At 41.0% G+C, this 19,556-nt stretch overlaps 1 protein-coding gene across 6 annotated transcripts in view; it reads left to right on the forward strand.

Moving 5' to 3' along the window:
* pde4ca (phosphodiesterase 4C, cAMP-specific a) overlaps positions 1–19,149 on the forward strand; it is a 54,425-nt gene extending 35,276 nt beyond the window's left edge. For 4 of the 6 annotated variants that reach the window (XM_030074391.1, XM_030074392.1, XM_030074396.1 and 1 more), the window contains 15 exons: positions 4,895–5,086; positions 6,233–6,277; positions 6,995–7,031; positions 7,962–8,035; positions 8,181–8,233; positions 8,559–8,671; positions 12,036–12,129; positions 12,559–12,731; positions 12,979–13,077; positions 13,220–13,384; positions 13,763–13,862; positions 14,106–14,260; positions 14,518–14,640; positions 14,855–15,037; positions 15,328–19,149. In XM_030074391.1, the coding sequence (XP_029930251.1) occupies positions 4,895–5,086; positions 6,233–6,277; positions 6,995–7,031; positions 7,962–8,035; positions 8,181–8,233; positions 8,559–8,671; positions 12,036–12,129; positions 12,559–12,731; positions 12,979–13,077; positions 13,220–13,384; positions 13,763–13,862; positions 14,106–14,260; positions 14,518–14,640; positions 14,855–15,037; positions 15,328–15,849 (2,128 nt within the window). In that variant the 3' untranslated portion in view covers positions 15,850–19,149. The remainder of the gene's footprint in view (positions 1–4,894; positions 5,087–6,232; positions 6,278–6,994; positions 7,032–7,961; positions 8,036–8,180; positions 8,234–8,558; positions 8,672–12,035; positions 12,130–12,558; positions 12,732–12,978; positions 13,078–13,219; positions 13,385–13,762; positions 13,863–14,105; positions 14,261–14,517; positions 14,641–14,854; positions 15,038–15,327) is intronic. The other 2 variants (XM_030074393.1, XM_030074394.1) reach the window with 1 other exon arrangement.
* Positions 19,150–19,556: the final 407 nt, after the last annotated feature.

A 19,556-nucleotide genomic window follows, 5' to 3' on the forward strand; every position in this document is an offset into this window, starting at 1 on the left:
GGCTAGAGTTGGTTTTTTAGGCAAGAGAAAGGAATCAGGTGTGTGTGAGTAATTGTGTTTGTGTAAGAGTGTGTATGTTTGAATGTCACCTAGTGTGTGAATTTATAGCCCAAAGTAGTTTTGCGACAGACATGAGGAGCCATGTGATAGAGATGGATCTATGTAACCATATCTAATCCCAAGGAGGGGCATGTGTTCCAGCTTGCTTGCTGCCTATCATATAACTTCATCCATTTCTTCTGTTCACAATCTTGTAATATTTGATCCCACCCATATATTTTCATTTTTAACAGCAGCATCCAAGGTGGCATTTTCTTGCGATTTCACCAAAGCCCAGTAGAGGGACCCTGTCATGAGAATGAATACGTTTCAGTTCAATTTGTAAGAAGGATGTATTTCCACTCACCAACTCACCATCACTCACCAGTTCCACTCACCAACTCACCATCACTCACCAGTTTATGTAGTGTATTGCCAAATACACGCCCATTCAACACAATCATTTTCTTTGTTCTGTTTTCTTTATTTTTGACACTTACGGCTGAGTCGGGCGGGATGGGAGGGAGGGTGTAAGGGTGGCAGGGAAGGTAGGCGGGTGCAGCACGGTGGCATGTGAAACACTGGAAGACAATGGAGTCATTTTTGAAGTCCAGGCGTCCAAACAGCCATGGTGGTTCAATGGGAGCTTCCTGTCCTGACAATTTGCACGCTAAGCCCAAGCACTGACCTTTGACCTCTTGAAAACACAACATGCCACAGCACATTTAGCATACATTTGGTTTGAGTGCACGCTCATTCATTTCCATGCACAATGGAGCACTGCAAACGACACTAAAAGACTGGTTATATGCAGCACCTCCAAGATGTGAATCTACATGCACCTGCTAGTGTGAAGTAGGATGTGGCTGAAAAGAGGAAATGTACTTAGTTAACCTTGGCTGGAAAAAAATAGAAAATAAAAGCAATCGCTGCCTTTTTGTTGTGTGTGAAAACTGTTGTGGGACAGAATTACAGAGTTGACCATGAACTTTTGGTGTATGGTTTTGAATTTAGTTGCTCTTTTGAAATATGCAAATGAATTCATTGAATGAAAAAGCCGTTTACCTCTATTTATCACAGTCTAAAACACTGACATAGATGGAAACCTTTACATGGACCAAAAGTGAAATTCACTGTGTTCATTTGTACTATCAGTGACACAGTGCAAGGCATATGTTGTGTCCGCCGTAGTATTGTACATAGTATTCAAGTGAAAGGTAAATAGTCCAGTGTGATGAATAATTCAGGGTTCTACATTCACTTGCCTGCTTTGAACTTGCAACAGCTGAGAGAGAGAGAGAAAGAGAACGAGGTGGGCTGGGGGGACTAGAAGTGAAGTAGCGGTGAGGAAAAGACGTGGGCAATATTTTGATCAGTGATCTAATTTTAGCTTGGCATCTGCTTCAAATAGAAACCCCTCCATAAATATTCATGAATGGAAGGAAGAATCTGCTTCTCTGTGATGCAGAGGGAGAAAGGGACAGAGAGAGAGAGAGGAGGGGGAGCATGGGGGTTTGGGGTTGTGCTCCACCTGAGATCCTATTTTTAGATGTATCGCTGCCTCTCTCAGTCTATTCCCCACTCACGAAGAGGCTAAATTTAGCTGCATAGAGACAGAAGCGTGGCGCAGAAACAAAAATAGAAACGAGTTTATGGTCAGAGCACGCAGGAACAGCCAGGGGAGCAGCATCATTAGGGAGGACAGAAAGCACAATGATGGCGAGAGAGAAGAGAGGAGAGATGAAGACATGGAAGAGAGTCAAGCCCCAACTGCAGATATAATTAAAATGCAGCAACTGCGGAGGAACGATGAACTTTGCTTACAGTCCACATCTATACACAATATAGAGTTGATAATGTATAACAGTAATGTGGATATGATGACCAAGTAGGAAGATGCAAATAATAGAATAACTAGAACACATATATACATATACATTATATACATATATACGCACACACATACATATCTATATATATATAGATATAGATATATAGTTGTGTGTGTATATATATATATATATATATTAAAGATACACTGATATATTTGCACTTACTGCAAACCAGTAACTCATTCAAGTCAGTTTGAATTCAGTCACACAGTGTACAGTGAAGACCACAAGGCCTTAACGTGTGTCTCAGCGCTGAACACACAACAATCTGTATTCTCTTTCTCCCCAAATTTCATTCACTCTGTTTTTCTCTTGGCCCCATTTTACTTCAGTCCCCTTCTCTCTCTCTTTGCTCTCCTCTCTGGTTTCTCTGTTTGGCTATGTATAGTGCAGTCAGTGTGTCTGTATCTGTCACATGAATGGAGGGATGGGGGCTTCTGTTCAGCTTGTGTTATGTAATAGCCAGTAACACACCAACGTCTTGTCCTCATGCAGCATCCCAGGCAGAGACAGCAGAGGGATGCTGCAGGAAGAGATGGAAAAGGAATGAATGGAATTTCAGCATGCTGCATTTGCTGCACGTCTACTACTAGAGGACTGTAAATCAGCCCTGTGTGTGTTGCTATGCAATCAAACTAAGTGTATTACACTACTATTGGTATTTATCCTATTGCAGGTTGATTTACCTGAGATAATAGTATTATCATCAGTAGTATAATGTATTAACCTGTGCAATTGTACAATGTCTGCAAGCAGAAAAGCAATGTGGAAGGCAGTTATTCAGTAGACGCACACACCAGTTAGCTGCAGTAACTTTTATAGCTTGTGATATTTTGTATCTTGAGCCTTATGAGTGTCATTAAAACTCTCACCATTTGTAACAGCTTTTTCGAGGTAAAAATTATTGCTTGCCATTACAACACTCTGTCTTGGGATTCCTGGCATACTAGTGACTTTACTAATATTTGCGTATTATGTTATGCTCTTTCATTTACATATCAGTAACAGACATCTTCAGCTAGCGCTTTTGCATAATTCCAATTTTTTGTTTGTGTTGGGTCCTTGGCTATGGGTATTTTTATATTTCAGCATCACTTCCCCTGTTGTATTTATTCCAGAAAACACTGAGTGCATGTCTTGGTTTTTGCCTGTCCAAGATCCTCTGCAATTTGCTAATAGCTGTTTTGCTAAAGAATGAATTTCAACTCTGGAGTTCCTCAGACTGTTTAGAAAAGGAGCCGTGTTGCCAAGCTGAGCTGCAGGCTGACAGAGGCTCTCTGGGTTCGCATGTCAGCAGAGGGGCTGTGGGAAAATAGAGATGTGGATCAAGGCTGAAACGTGCCCAGACTGTGCAAAACGGCCTCCGTGCCTTTATTTGGTGTTTTTCTCTGTAGTCAGATCATGTTTGATCAGGAGGAACTCCTCCTCACCTGACCACCAGGCTATTTTTAGACACACTCTCACATGACCCCACGTCAATACTTTGATGCTAATTTTATACCAGCAGGCACCAATAGTCCTTCTCCGCGCACACATACGGACATCTAGTCCTCTGTATGTGCACACACACACACACTGCTTTGTTGCCTGTGTGATGCTACCCATCAGTGAGATCAGGCTACTCGATTCAAGATTGTGAAGATCTCCTTCACAATCTTGATTCCATCGACAGTCTATTATTATTGTTGTAATATTGTCTCTTATAATCTTTAGCCCTATACAAGGAGCATTTGATTCAGCACACCTTGCAATTGTTTATTGACCACTACAGAGGCTGGTCAGTATCTGTGCTTGTTCAGCTCAAGTACCACTGAAGTACTGACAAGTATGGCTGGAATTGATGTGATTGTGTCAGAGAGGTTTTGGGTGAGTTGATCTATTTCAGGTTTTTAGAGGACGCAGGGAAAGAGAGATCTGATTTGATGATGCATGTAATGGGAATGGCTTTGTGGGTCAGGTACTCCAATGGTCAGCACCACTACAGCGGGGAGACCATCCATAGGCAGCCAGCTCTCTCCATAGATGTAGAAACCATTCAGTTTCTATGGTTCTCACACATCTCTCAGTGCACTCTTGCTTTTTTAGTTAGACTGCATTGTCTGACCAAATGCAAGTGCTATCCTGTTTTGGCACCTTCTTAAAATAAATTCTCATTTTTAGCTCACTTTGTGGTTTACATCAGCGTGATAACTGCTTCCCACATATTTCACATGGCATGTCCTTTTTGTCACCCTCCTAAATTTGTCATTTTTAGCGCCTATTGTGCTCTTTATCTATTTATACTGGTTATGCCTCCTGCTAAATTACACCACTTCCTGTATTTTTGCCAGCGTTGCTGAAAAGATTTTACATGGTGATGAACACTTGGTGATATTTTTGACTTTGGATTATTACATGTATTTAGTTCATATTCTCCCAATCAGGTCAAAAGAAAAAAAAAAACAAATGAAACAGTTATTCCTGTTTCTCACAATAAACAACAGGGTAAAATATTTACTACTGATTTGCCCAGCTGATAATTGCATCAGTTGTGGGAATGACATGTTTACTGTCGCCTGCTCAGTGGACAGTGGGAGGAGATATCCTTGATTTATTGAGTGGCAATTTTGATGTGCTATAATGGGAAAAAGATTTCTACATTTCTGAATGATGGTAGAATACCCTAAAGCAAGGACTGGCTGGCTGGCTAACTGGATGGATGAATGGATGGACGTATGGATGGATGGATGGATGGATGGATGGATAATAGGTTGATGGGTTGATGATGGATGATGGATGGATGGTTAACTTTGTTAAAGATTGTTTACACTAATAAGTGATTTCACTGTACTGTCAAGCTCAGCAAGTAGTGTAACTCTGCTCTGTAGCATCAGCCAGGTGCTAAATACAGTATTTCTGTGGGATAGATGTACTGTACATAGCTAATTCTCTGTCTGTCCCTCTCACTCTCTCTCTTTCTGTAGTTTTGATGTGGAGAATGGCTTGTCAGTGGGGCGCAGCCCCTTGGACCCACAGGCCAGCCCTGGCTCTGGTCTGGTCATACAGGCCAACTTTCCCCACAGCCAGCGGCGTGAGTCCTTTCTCTACCGCTCTGACTCAGACTTTGACCTGTCGCCCAAGGTTCCGTCCAGAAACTCCTCCACTGCCAGTGACCTGTAAGTTCACTTCCATGTTCAGTTGTTCCATGGGTTGATACTGGTGTTATGGTATGTCCATTTAACAGTTTGACAAGTGATATCATTTTGAACAGTATTTGTTATTCCCAGCTTATTTCTAGAAGGATATAGCATTCTTAACCTACCCTCTTAAGTCATCTCACTGACCTACAATTTCTACAGTACCTGCTGCATTGGAAGTTAAATTTCACATTGTGTCCCTCTCCTGAAATCCTGACTATGTAGTACAACTGTTCTGCACACACCTGCAGCTACGACATGAAGAACACTTTTTCCACAACATGAAAAGAATTTTTTTTTTATCCATGTCAGGCTGCACGGCTTGAGGAAAAAATCCTATCAAATTCACATTTTATTGTGTGACCAAACCTCCTTAATGCACCCATGAAATGAAAATATCACAGCTCATTATATAGAGGCAAAAGCATACAGCCCGGATCTCAACCTCGACAAAAAGGAATGATGCTCAGAGTGTTTTGTTATGGGCTACATGCAAGAGGACCTGTACTCAGTCTTAAGACTGAATATAAGTTGCAAACTTATACTCAAACATGCCAACCTGAAACTAGTCTTTCTTGTGTTTTTCTTGGATTCTTAGAGAGTACTATGAAGCCAAAGGAGCTCACCATTTTAGCTGATGTGTTTTCTCTTTCCGTGGCATTGTTTTCATAATTCAAACCAATTCTGCACAGTGAGTTGAATGGACACAACAGTAATCCAACAAAAATAGATAGCTAAGAAGGGTCTACCCTGAGCGCATTTTGATGCATTTCTTATCCTGGTCTGTCAATTTTATTAGCTTAAAATGCAATATTATACTGTAGTGCACATTGTGTGGGTTTGGAAAATCCACAGTCAGATCATCAGCCTCGAAAAGCCCCATATTACTGCGACCAGCTGTTCTTTCCATCCCGGAACGCTTGCATGTCAACTCTGCTTCACTAGGATTACAACCTATTGGAAAAAAGGGGCCACTTTTTGTGTTATGTTGTTTCTTTTTTTGTTGTTTATTATTCCAGTATGTCCCAGAGCCAGTTTTCCCCCTATAATGTCTAAACACCTTTTAGTTTGTGAAATGATCAGTCACAGGTCTCCTCATCTACTCTTGCCTATCTGTTTTTGAAGGGAAGAAAGCTTGAAGCACTGGGAAGTCAACTGGTTGTCATCTCGGTGAGAAGTACACGATAAAAGAAAAAAAATGAAAACACTGACTTTGTCCCCTAAAGTCCTCTCCTGCATTCGCTCTAGATTGGTTTCATGGCCACTTCCCACATCCCTCCTGACAAACGTGACTAAAAATGATGGCTTGGTTTTTCACCTGTGGTCCCATAAGACCCCTGAAACACCCAGTTTTATTTTGTTGTAGTTTTGTTTTTTGCATGTCATGCTTAATCAGACAACCAAGTGTAATAACACTCTCTGTGTCTTTACTTGTGTATTTTTCCCAGTTCACACCTATTACATGTCACCCACCCTTCCACCAAACCCCACCCCTTGCCTCACTGACACTCTCACTGTACATTCAATGCATGACATGTTTTTGTTTGACCTAGCTTGATCTTTACTGAAGTGCTGAATGAGGGTTACTGACAACTAATTATGACAACTAATTTTGTCTAGGTTTTGTCCTAAGTTGCAGGGTTTCACAGACACAACACTCAGCATCCTGATTGTTTCATAATCTGCAAATGATACACCACACTTAGGTGCAGTTTGATTCACCCAGTTATTGAGTGTTCAGTGTTTTTTAAACCAAAGAATCATACAGCATTATGTTCTCAAAATAAACTTATATAGCTTATGCTATACACTGACTGTCTTTTGTCTCATGTGTTTTGTCCATTTTTCATGAGCCTTTTTCTCCCTATGTTTTGTTCTACATTGTAGACACACAGAAGACATGATTGTAACACCATTTGCACAGGTGAGTCCTGTAATATTTACAGTTAACTCTATCCAAAAATAAATGATTAAGCTATTTTGTTTCATTCTGGTATTTGGAAATGTGCTAAATGCTCACTTGAGAAAAAAATATTATTGTTTGACTAAAGACTAACTAAAGACAGCAGGTCTACACTAACCTCTAGAGAGGATATCTCTTGAGAGCATATGCTCTGCCAGACAGCAGAGCCAGAAATGGTTCCACCGGAACAGCCCTTAGCGATATGTTGGCCTGGTATCAGGCCTGGGCATCCCACTGGCATTACATGGCACGGCCGGTCCTTACGTGGGATGTGCGTCACATTTGTACTCATTTTACAAAGTGAAGCAAGCAGTGAACCCAATACTGCAGCACCATGCTGTCCTGACCAACTACGTTATCCGTTGGTGTGCTTTTCCCATGTGTTCACTTAGGAGCTGGATGGCTAGAAACAGACTCACTTATACAGCAGTGCCAGTTTTACAGTGATGCCAGCAGTACTAGAGGATGGCAAGAGCCAGGGAGGGGCTAATGTCTATGTGCATGCATGCACAAGCAGGATGAGAGGCGCAATATCTGGTTTCAAAGGCTTGTCTACAATTCGTATTAGGAAGCTTTTGACCTAGTTCAAGATGAATGAAGTGAAGGCATTTCCCAGTATCTTAGGGCTGTGAATGAAAGGCCATCTTCCTTTCAGTCTTTCATCAAAACTAGACCAGACACATGCTCACAAGATGCTGAAAGAAAATGTTTCATTGTGACACAACAGTTAACCTTGCTACATCAGCTGCCTCAAATCAAAGAGTACAATTCAGCAGTTTTACATTTTTTTGTTCTTCCATATTTCCTCCATTCAGTAACTGTAGTTTCATGATCTAAGAAATGTATGTTGATTGCTTTTTATGTATTCAGATTATTGTACCTATCTTATAGGTCCTTGCCAGCCTTAGGACTGTCCGTAGTAACTTTGCAGTGATAACCGGCCAGCAGGATCGCACAGCCAGCAAGTAGGTTTTTATAGAAAATATCTTTAGGTTCTGGATTAATATATTTGTAATCTCATTGTTATTTAACAGCTGGAGATATGATCATACTGTAGTCATGGTACATCCTATCCCTGCTCTCAAACTGATTTGAATTTTTCGCCTACAGGACACGCTCCTCGGGCAGCAACCCACCATCCATGTGCAAGACCAGCCTTGCAGGTGAATACTGGTATTAGAATGAACTTTTTATTTATAGATGGTTCGTAATGAACATTGACCTTGTTCGTACAGGGAGATCTTTAGGACGTTACCAAAATGAAACGCTGTTGACTTGTCTCTGTTGACTAAGCTCACCAATATTTTTTTTTATGAACAAACACCAGCAATAGGCCTGCAACTCATTAAGGGCTGTGGGATGAGAAACAGGATTCTAGACATTTTTTATTTATTCTGAACTAGAGATCTTTTTTCAGTTATGAATGATAAGTGATTGGTTTCTCAGAGTTAAATCCATGTCGTCATGCCATGTGTTTATTTATGACAGAGGAGCCTCACCAGCAGCTGGCCATCGAGACACTGGATGAGCTCGACTGGTGTCTGGATCAACTAGAGACTCTCAAAACGCGACACTCTGTCAGCGAGATGGCTTCCAACAAGGTACTCTGCTAACAGAGTGATAAAGTGTAGCATGTCTCAGTAGTCCTGTGTATTATACCTCAACCTGATGAGCTGGGCAGTCCTCTGGTATTAGCAATAGATTCTTGAAGATATTCAGTTGTGGTTGTGGTTTCCAGTAAAGCATGTAATAACACACTGACATCATGTGCATACCTACCACAGCATATATTATAGTATAGTGTACCCCAACATGATATACTCCAAACTTCCATACGGTGCAGTAAAACCCAAAACAAGACACACAATGCCTTACCAACAAGATACACAGCCAAATAGTGGAGTTTAACATTTAATACAATCAGTTTCAGTACAAGGTTGCAGTAGACTGCACTCACTCTAAACTCTGGTGTGGTTCACTACCCTGGGGGGGTCTTCTTAGTCATGTGCCTCTTGTTTCCATGTTTAGTGCAGCTAGTCTGAGCTCCACTAACAAGGTACAATAGGTCCAATGACCCTCAGCTCAGCTGTCCTATGATTCAACCAGGTCATACGCAATTTGAATATTGCTTTAATTACACTTCAGAAAATTATTTTATATGCAAAAATTCACATACTCGACAAAGAAAATAATATGACAGTATCTGAAAATCCATCACATTATCACAGCCTGTTCAAGCTGTTTAATCTTAGCTCAAAATCATTAAAATATCTTGTTTTTCTTGGATATTATTTGATCCTTTCAACCACTTTTTTTCTCCACTGCCACTGTAACTGCTACTTAAGAGATTATGGTCAGACTTTGTCAAATTAATCTAATCAAATTGCATTTCCTGTTTTAGCTGAAATGCCTCAGCATTTTTTAGAAAAATGAATAATAAAAGGCAATATATAAGACATGTTAATCACTTTGTTGACGTTATACGTTAAGAGTAAATAATCTGTGGCTCTGCACAGTTGTTTTCTGCTCAAATTAGAATGCATTCCAAGTAAGCCAGAGACTGCGTGTGATGAATTCTAACAGAAATTATCCATTTCCTAAATAAAGCTGAAAGCTGACTAATACACAGAATCCATCAGCGTTCATGAAAGTATGAATGGAATCTCCCAACCCACAGTAGATGGAAGAGGGTTTCATTCCATGAATGAGTGGGATGGTTTCATGCATGCAAATAGAGACTAGACACACACACCCTTCCCCCGCTCATGTGCAGAAAAATGTGAATGAGGTAGTGGGAGCTGAAGATGAAACGGCATCCCCTATCCATCCTTCCGTCCTCCATGTATTCCTCTCCTCCCATCCCCCACCTCTTCCTTTTCTCAGACTCGAGTCCATTGCTCATGTGATTCCATGATTAGCCCACCCACACAACATACACGTGCGCTTCATACTAACATATACGTCACACATACACACACACACAGAGACACTTCCTCCTGTCACATATAGTGCTTGCCCTGATACCTATACCATTACACACGCCACACACACGTGGCAGCGGGCAGAGTTTCATGGGAGGCAACCCCCATTGCTGCAGATCAGTCAATGAGCAGCTTCAGTCAGTGGGGAAGATTGAGAACAAAGGCAGGCACATGAGGGGCATGGGCAAGCATTGTTTCTACATCACTGACAGCTTTATCAAACAGCTCAGTTTAAAGTAAAACTCTACTGAGCCCAGAGAGTCTCTTTGAAGAAGAATAAGACCTCTTTGGATCACTGAAACATTAATGATCTCTCTTAGTTAAGGAAATGCTCATTTTACCCTAGTAGTAATGTATTTGGGGTGGATTGGTTCACAGTCATCACCAGTAATGTTGTAATAAACAAAAACCTCATCACAGTGTGCGACTTACAGCCATCACTTCATTCCTATTTACTATATTTAGGGAGTTGACGGTATCAAAATCATGGTAGTATCAATAAACATAAAGCTTTTTTTGTGTCAAAATGCTTTTGTATCTGTTTACTTTTCTGGTAATGATCACATTATAATGGTTGATGTTCCCACATTTGTGGTACATAGTGTGCTGTTTTTATTTTTGGCTACATGAATGAAATCCCACCCATCCATTCAAAGCTTTTCCTTCATATCTTCTTCAAACTTGGTGCACATGGTGCATCACCCGACATCCGCCTCCGAAACACGTAGCCCGGCCCACTTTGTACATCTCCTAGCCAATAAGGGCCCCCTGTCCTTCCCAGCCTCTGCTGCAGCAGACATTTGATTTGCTGCTATTATTAGGCATTTTTGGAAGGAGGCGGAGACTGGAGTACCGCGTTCTCTCCTCTGTTTACACACATACTGGAGCAGGCAGTAAGCGAGTGAATGAGGGAGAGAGAGGGGGAGCGAGGGAGCATGCGGTACGAGTGGCTTCTCTGCCTTGCATCCTCGCATCCCACATTCCCAAGGCTGGCTTCCTCTCTGCCATTCTTCCATGGAAATCTTGACAGGTTTTTCTGCCTGTGCAGCTCATACTGATCAAAGCCTCCAGCACTGATACCCAGGACTCACTAGTGGACTGTCTGCTTGCAGTGGATTTTAAGGCACTCAGGCAAGCAACGCAGGAGCACAAAGTGTCCCCACTGTCTGTTTCTCTGTCGAACAGGCAGTGTCAGAGGACTGCCAGAGAACTCAACGCTCTCATTCAGTTTTATTTTGCTCCCATGCTTGACTTTGAGCTGAAATGCCAGAAGTTAACTACTTAATCTCTGTGTCGTGGACATTCATTCAGGTAAGGAAAAGGATGGGCTGACATGGACAGATGCAGATGAGAGTGCTTCAGGCACACATGTTGCTTGTTTTGTGGATAAGAGAGAGCAACAATTGATGCAGAAGTTCAGCTGTGGTAGTGCATATGCTAGATTTAGTTTGATTCAATTTGTGGATTGTCTGTTTTCATTTAGTATTGCATGTATATATAGTCTGCGGGTGTGTGAGCACAAAATACACTACCATGTAGTGTGTATACATGCATACCTATGTGTGAAATCAGTCATATGTTCCTCTGTGCACAAGTGTACACACACACTGTACACACACGCACGCATGTACACACACACACACACACACAGACTCACACATATGCTCCAGAGTCTTGTCATATGTGCATATGTCTTCTTTAAAGCTGATATTAGTTCGTAATTAGATGTGTCTCTAGAGAAAGAAATGTCTCTTTTTCCGCTTTTATTAGAGAGTACAGTTCTTTGCTTTCTAGTAAACTTAATGCACAACATATGAGTGATACCTTGTACCCTGAAGCACAGATGTAAGGACTTTAAAGCAAGTAGGGAAGGACATAGCTAAACTTGCTCTTGATTAGGTCTGTACACATTTTAGCAGGATGTGTATGTAATGAATCATGATTGTGTGTGTGTGTGTGTGTGTGTGTGTATGTGCGCCTGCAGTTCAAGAGGATGCTGAACCGAGAGCTCACTCAGCTGTCAGAAACCAGCCGTTCAGGGAACCAGGTGTCTGAGTTCATTTCCAGCACCTTTCTAGGTAAAATACCTCCACATTAATAGAGACACTATAGATGAATGCATAGAGAAATGTCAGCAAACTTTTTATGTAGCTAACTGGTGGCTAATTCAATACCTCTTTGGCAAAGAATTCCACCTTTAAATGGTGAAAGTTTCCATTTTTAAAAATTTGCAAAATACACAAATCTTTATACCAGATTACAGTGGGCCATTACTGTTAGAGCTGATCATTAGGGCTGCCTCCTGAAAGTTGACAAGTCGAAAAATCAATTGTAGACCTCCACATCTGACTCAAAAGGAGGAGTTGAACAGTCATGGGTTTTTTGTTTTGTTTTTTTGTTTTTTAGCTAAGGGGGCAGTGATCATAGGCCTGCTATATAGTCTTATGAATGTGATTTTCTGCATGTGAGAATACAGTGACGATACTTTGTGTGTTTCCTTCTGACAGAGAAGCAACATGATATGGACATCATGTCTCCCCCCACCAAGGAGAAGGACAAGAAGAAGTTGCCCATGTCTCAGATCAGTGGTGTGAAGAAGGCCACCCACAGTCCCAGCCTCGCCCCCTCCACCATCCCTCGCTTCGGGGTCAGCTCCAGCCAGGAAGGACTGCTAGCCAAGGTACAGGGACTATAAACAGCATGTTATATTCTGTAGGACTAGAGATACGGTGTACAAATATATTCTCCTGAAGCCTTGACCGGTTGTGTGTCTGTGTATGTAAGAGTGTGTTTGGGAGAAGCTTCCATATGACTTCTTTCACACTCTCAATTCAAATGATCATGCATCCTTATATCAGTTGGGGTATGGGGTTGTAAAGTGCTTTAGCAGCAGAAATGACACATTTCTGCTTATTGTTCTCTGGCAGGAGTTGGAGGATATAAACAGATGGGGCATTGATATTTTCAAAGTGTCTGAGTACTCTGGGAACCGACCACTAACGGTGACCATGTACACCATCTTCCAGGTAGTGTTGAATAAATACATTTTATTTTACTATGAACTTAGTAGCATTAAATAAATAACTCACTCAATCAATTGCAATTAATGATACATGTTTACTTTGTCTGATCCAGTGTCTGGTGTGTTTTTCTCTGCTGCCACTACAGGAACGTGACCTGCTAAAGTCATTCAAGATCCCAGCAGATACTTTCATTACCTTCATGATGACATTGGAGGACCATTACCATGCTGACGTGGCCTACCACAACAACATCCATGCTGCAGACGTGGTCCAGTCTACACATGTTTTATTGTCCACGCCTGCACTGGAGGTGTGTAGTGACTCTACTTCATCTAACAGAAAGAATAGATAAATATTCTTAGATATAAATTTAAAATAATATATAGAACACAGACATGGGTGGATCTGATTATGTCCTGTCATTCACTACCTGCCGCCACCCCCCACCCCTACCCACATTGGCTCTTTGCATGGGATAATCCAGCATTCCATAATCCAACAGTGTCTTAGGTGTCATTGTTATGCAAATGAAAATCCAGTTTTATTACAATACTAAACTGACATTACTTACATGCAGATATGAGGCATCTTCACAGGTTGAGCACCCGAACATGCTATGCACCCACACAGAGAAACACGTATTCAGCACAGACACATGTTGACTGTCTCCTTGTTTGTGTTGTCCAAGGCTGTGTTTACTGATCTGGAGATCCTGGCCGCTCTGTTCGCCAGCGCCATCCATGATGTTGATCACCCTGGAGTTTCCAATCAGTTTCTCATCAACACCAGTGAGTTTGCACAGAAGCATAGGGATTATTTGTATGTGAGTGGGCTCAATGTTTGGATGGAGTGCCGTATGATTGCATATGTACACATGTGTATATGTGTGTATAGTTGTGTGTTTGCAGAGATTTATTGCATATGATTTATATGTGTTGTAGTGCTTATGGTTAAAGAGCTGTGTCTGTTAAATGAATAATGAATATATATTTTGGCATTCTGGTCATCTTATTTTCCCTTGCTGCCTTCAGACTCGGAGCTGGCCTTGATGTACAATGACTCGTCAGTGTTGGAAAATCACCACCTGGCTGTCGGCTTCAAGCTGTTGCAGGAGGAAAACTGTGACATCTTCCAGAACCTCAGCAAGAAACAGAGACAGTCACTACGCAAGATGGTCATCGACATGGTGAGAAAACCTCTGTGGAACCTTCAACATTACAGTTGTTGCATTGATTTACTAAGTTTATGAAATGCCATTGCCACTGAATTCTTAATATTGTCTTCTGAGGTCACAAACAGTAAATGTAGCAATGCAATGCCAGAATTTCTGAACAACACCAACTTAACAAAAAAATTCTTTTCTATTCTATTCTATTCTATTCTATTCTAGTCTGTCTACTGCAGTGTGTTAATTCTCTCTTTGTTGTTTTGCTTTATGTGCAGGTGCTGGCCACAGATATGTCTAAACACATGAACTTGCTGGCAGACCTGAAGACCATGGTGGAGACCAAGAAAGTCACCAGTCTAGGAGTGCTGCTGCTAGACAACTATTCAGACCGCATACAGGTCTGAACCATTCATTCATTCTTAATTTGTCAAAGACAGGGTTTCATACAAATTCGATTGCTCAGACATCACTGCAATTCTTTTCTTATTAATAAGGGAATTTGCCTTTCCAAAAAAAAAAAAACGTGCAAATACAAACCAGGAAAGAAATGAAAATGTGTTATAAAACTATTTCTTCTTTGGATATTCAAATACGGTCTTGTTGTCACCCCAGGTCCTTCAGAATATGGTCCACTGTGCAGACCTGAGCAACCCCACCAAGCCCCTGGAGCTGTACCGGCAGTGGACTGACCGCATCATGGTGGAGTTCTTCACCCAGGGCGACAGAGAGAGGGACAAGGGCATGGAGATCAGCCCCATGTGTGACAAGCACAATGCTTCCATAGAGAAGAACCAGGTATACTAGCTGCAGTGCTTAATTCATACAATCTAAAACTACAAAAAAACCCATTCAAACTAACATGGTGTTTCATCGGAAAAAAAAAAAATATATATATCACAAGACATATCAAAAACATAACATGCACCTGCATTTGTATTACAGTTGTATTACAATTCTAATCATTATTGGTGTGTTTCTACACATCAATATTGGTACATTGGTAAATGCAATTTTGGTAAAATGCAATTTTAAGGGATTCAAAGAAGTAATTTCTCATAGAGATATCACTGTTCTCTCTGTTCCAGGTGGGTTTCATTGATTACATTGTTCACCCTCTCTGGGAGACATGGGCCGACCTTGTCCACCCTGATGCTCAAGACATCCTGGACACCCTGGAGGACAACAGAGAGTGGTACCAGAGCATGATCCCCCACAGCCCCACAGCTTCACCCAACCCAGAAGGCCAGGACGAGGCAGACTTTCATGGTGGAGCCTCAGCACTCGCAGGAGGCGGAGGAGGTGTTAGCTCCATGTCCGGCGACAAGTTCCAGTTTGAGCTGACCTTGGAAGAGGAGGGAGAGTCTGACACAGAGAGCCCACCTGAAGAGGAGGAAGGCCATTGTGGAAGCAGGACGGCTGAACACTCAAGAAACGATTCTGTCTGCAGACTTGATCCTGGGTCTGCTGCTACTCGTCCGCTTCCCAAAATGGCCACTGCTGGCGCAGGCAGGACGTTTTCCTCAGACTCTGATAAAGATGTGGCAGAGGACAGAGAAACAGACCAGGAAGGAATTACCGGGGTACCATGCTTCAGACTAGGGACATAACACCAGTCAGAAGCGGGTTGTTTTTCTTTTGGACTTTTTTGTTTGTTTGTTTTTCATTTCGGTGCCTCATTTTCCCTCACTCCCTCCAAACCAACACCACTACCACCTCTGGTTTCCATGGACAGGGCGACAACACAAAGCAGGGGAGTGCAAGTTTGGGGGCAGTGGGGGAAGGTGTTAAGGAAGTGCTTAGTTGTACACGGCAGTCACTTGCACTGGAGAGAGAGACAGATAGACTGAGTCACTGGTCCCTGAGCTCCAGTAGAGGAGAACAGGAAACCAACTTTCTGGCTGGTCTTTTGTGTTCTTTGTCTTTGAGTCAAACATACGTCACTGTGGGCACAGTATTTGTTCTTCAAAGACAATGAGACATTTAAAAAAAAAAAAACTTCCTATTTTTTCCAGTCAACTCAAGGTCTACTACAACAAATGAGAGAATTGTCTTCCTCTTTTGGACTACTTGTAACTTTTGTGAGGAAAGTGAGGAAGTGATGAATGAACGTAACAACAAAACAAAGTCTTGTAAGACTTCAATTGCCAAATGTTGCAATATACAGGGACTATGCTGTTTTACCTGCATTTTTAGTTACTTTGTTTGTTTGTTTGTTTTGTTTGTTTATGTTGTTATCTTTAATTTAGGTCCAAACATAGTAAATAGTGAATCATGGTAAATAGGATACTTTAAAATGGTATAAACAAAGTAACATAAAGACAGAAAAGAGCAGAAATGACCTGTGTGATTTTATGCAGAAAACTTGAAATGTAGCAGACATTTTCAGAGAGTCTATTGTTACTGATGTATACTTTGCAATCCTTTCAAATGGTGTTGCACGGGCAATTAAATTGTGCCCAACAGGCAGTAGTTTCAGATCAAGAATAAGACTATAATGCACTGCAACTTAATTGCTGGCAGTACATATTATTTTAAAGCTCTTAATTGGTTCAGGGTTTTTTCCATCTTAATAATCCACACCATAACTAGCAGCAAACTGAGCTGGGGGTTAGTATAGCCAGGGTCAAATAATTACATCCACAGCAGCATAGGATGTGCACTTGGTGCCTCCTAGTGTTGAGTAGTGGAACTGATGTTCTGGAGCAGTGGACAAAAGGATTTCTATTGTTTTTGCATATATGGAGAATTCAGTACAGAAAACTGCCCAGAATATCAGTTATGTTTCAGTTTGGCTGCGCCTTTGTTTGTTTGTTTTTTTGTGTGTGTGTGTTTTTTGTGTTTTTTTTTTTTTTTTTATCCAAACTCATTTGTGCATTCTTGATATTTTTGGCACCCGTTTTATCAGTTTGCCTTCAAGTTTAGCACTTTAGAGTTTTGCTCATAGCCGAACGCCAACCTGCTTTTAAGGGCTTGAGACAAAACATGAACACATTGGAGGCTGTTGACTGAGAAAAAAAATTGTCATTGGCTGTAAGGCACCCAGCACAGACATGTCAACTGTGTGTTTGGAATAACTTGAGGGATATTAGACACTAAGTGCTATAGTACAACTATAAATGATGCACAATATACTATCCGTTGAAATCCACTATTGTTACTATATACTGTAATATGTCATACATGGCACTTACTCAAGTATGATTATTTGTAACATACACTTATGAATTACTGGATTGATAAGCAACAGTATATTGGTAATATTTCATAAATAAGATGTTGGTAAAAAAAAAAAAAAAAAAAATTACTTGAGGGTTGCAAGAAGGGTTGTGATATTGTGGGCTGTGTGCCCAAACCAGGAGGTTACCAAGAGACAGTTTCATGTGCCAGGTTTTTTTTTTTCACCTTTTTTCTCTCTCTGTCATTGATCAATATTTTGCTCTTCACAGGGACAAAGCCAATGACAAAACAAGTGCCAAGCAAGCATGACACAACCCGTACTGTAATTTCCATTTTGCCACTGGCTACTTTCCATCAGTGACTGATAAAGTTGGTTGATTGTAGCACCCTGCGTGCCAATCTGACCCATAGTGTCTCTTTCTTTTTTCTTTTTTTTTCTAACTCCTCCCCAAACAATAACTGAAAACTGAAAATGTCTTAAAACAGTGAATTTTGTTTGTATGAGTGAATGACTGAGTTGACTTTTTTGATGTATTTGCTAAGAAAAACCAAAGCACTTTGTATGGTACTTTTACAGTTCTGCACTTCCAGTACAGTTGAACATGTGCAATGTGACTGTTTCACTGTAATCTGTCTTTCTGTTTGCATATGGCCTGATGACTATGGTTCATGTAAAGTGCACGGGCTGGACCACTGCAGCTCTTAAAGGGGATGTTGGAGGGATTGAAGCTTTTTTTTGTAACTGACTGTACAAAAAATATGTTTTGGTGAAATGCATGACATTGGCTGTAAAATCCAAACAGTGTGAAGGGTGTATAGAGTACTTACAAAACTTGGTCTGTGGACAAACATGTTTTATTTTATTACCATGAAGTACAGTAAATCATGTTATAATGTGTGAAAGACCTGGATTTTATATTCAAACCTAGGGTATTCTTTGGTCATAGATGTGTTTATTGACATGCTGGGAAAGATTAGTGCCACCTCTTTGTAGCCATAAAGAGCACCAGACCAACACTCAAGGATGCCTTCTGCTCACCACACTATGGGCTATGTTAACAACAGCTTTAGCTTTACCAGCACAACACACAAAGGCTCAGTCTTTCTCTCTGCCTGTCACTTATTGTTTTATTTTGTATATTTTCCTCACATTGCTTCATGTACAGTTTATTTATTATTTCTGTATTATCTGTCAGAAACAATGGACTTTTTTGGTCAGAGGCTTAGTACTTAAATGTAGCTAGCAATGTGAGAAAGTAAAATGGGACAGATTTCAACTATTACTCTACTTTTATTTGTGCGCAAATTACATGATACATAGAGACAAAAATACTCAGACTTTCAGGTTTTTCTAGGTATAAGAATAGTTGAGTGTCAGATTTTCCTTTGGGTTTTCTGAAACATTTGTCTTTTCTTGTCTTCCTCTTTGTCCCCTGATCTGGTCAGATCTCATGTTCATGAAGGATCTTTCAGTATTAGAGCGCTGATCTGCAGCCCATTTGACTCATAAGCGATAGTTTATTATAGTCGTATGGGCTGAGGAGTTGTCCTAAATCAGTATTTCTCTTCTGAGACTCTTTATGAATATGAGCCAAGAATTTTATTAATGCAGCCTCGACAATCCAAACACTGCAGTTTAACTACGGGTGTGTTTGCTCTCTCTGTCTGACTAGAATTGTATGCCTGACTTTCCACCTTGCCAATAAAGAAAAAACTCTTCATGCTTTCGACGTTCTTTGTTGTTTTGTGCTTTGATTGCCCCGCCAGCTCTGTTTCTCGTCACAGCAACAATGTCATATGTGATTTATTTTCCAACCTGACAAATGACTGATATCTAATCATCCGTGTCCTTTCTCTGTCTTTGAGTTAGATACACTAGCCACACCAACTACTAAACAGTAGCTCATATGGCAAAGCATAACAGTTCTTGTAATGATACAAAACACTGATCACTCAAATGATGCTGCTATGGAGAATACATGAACTCGGCTTATGGTGTGAGTAAGCGGAGTTCTGAATCAATGAATGAATGAAGAAATGAATGAATGAATTGAATGGTTGTTCTCCTGTGATTGGTCGCTCGTGCTGCCAGTTATTCTTAAATCCCTCTCGTGCCCGCCTCCTCCTGAGCTGTCAA

Source organism: Myripristis murdjan, chromosome 17 (genome assembly GCF_902150065.1).
Source record: "Myripristis murdjan chromosome 17, fMyrMur1.1, whole genome shotgun sequence".
NCBI lineage: Eukaryota > Metazoa > Chordata > Actinopteri > Holocentriformes > Holocentridae > Myripristis > Myripristis murdjan.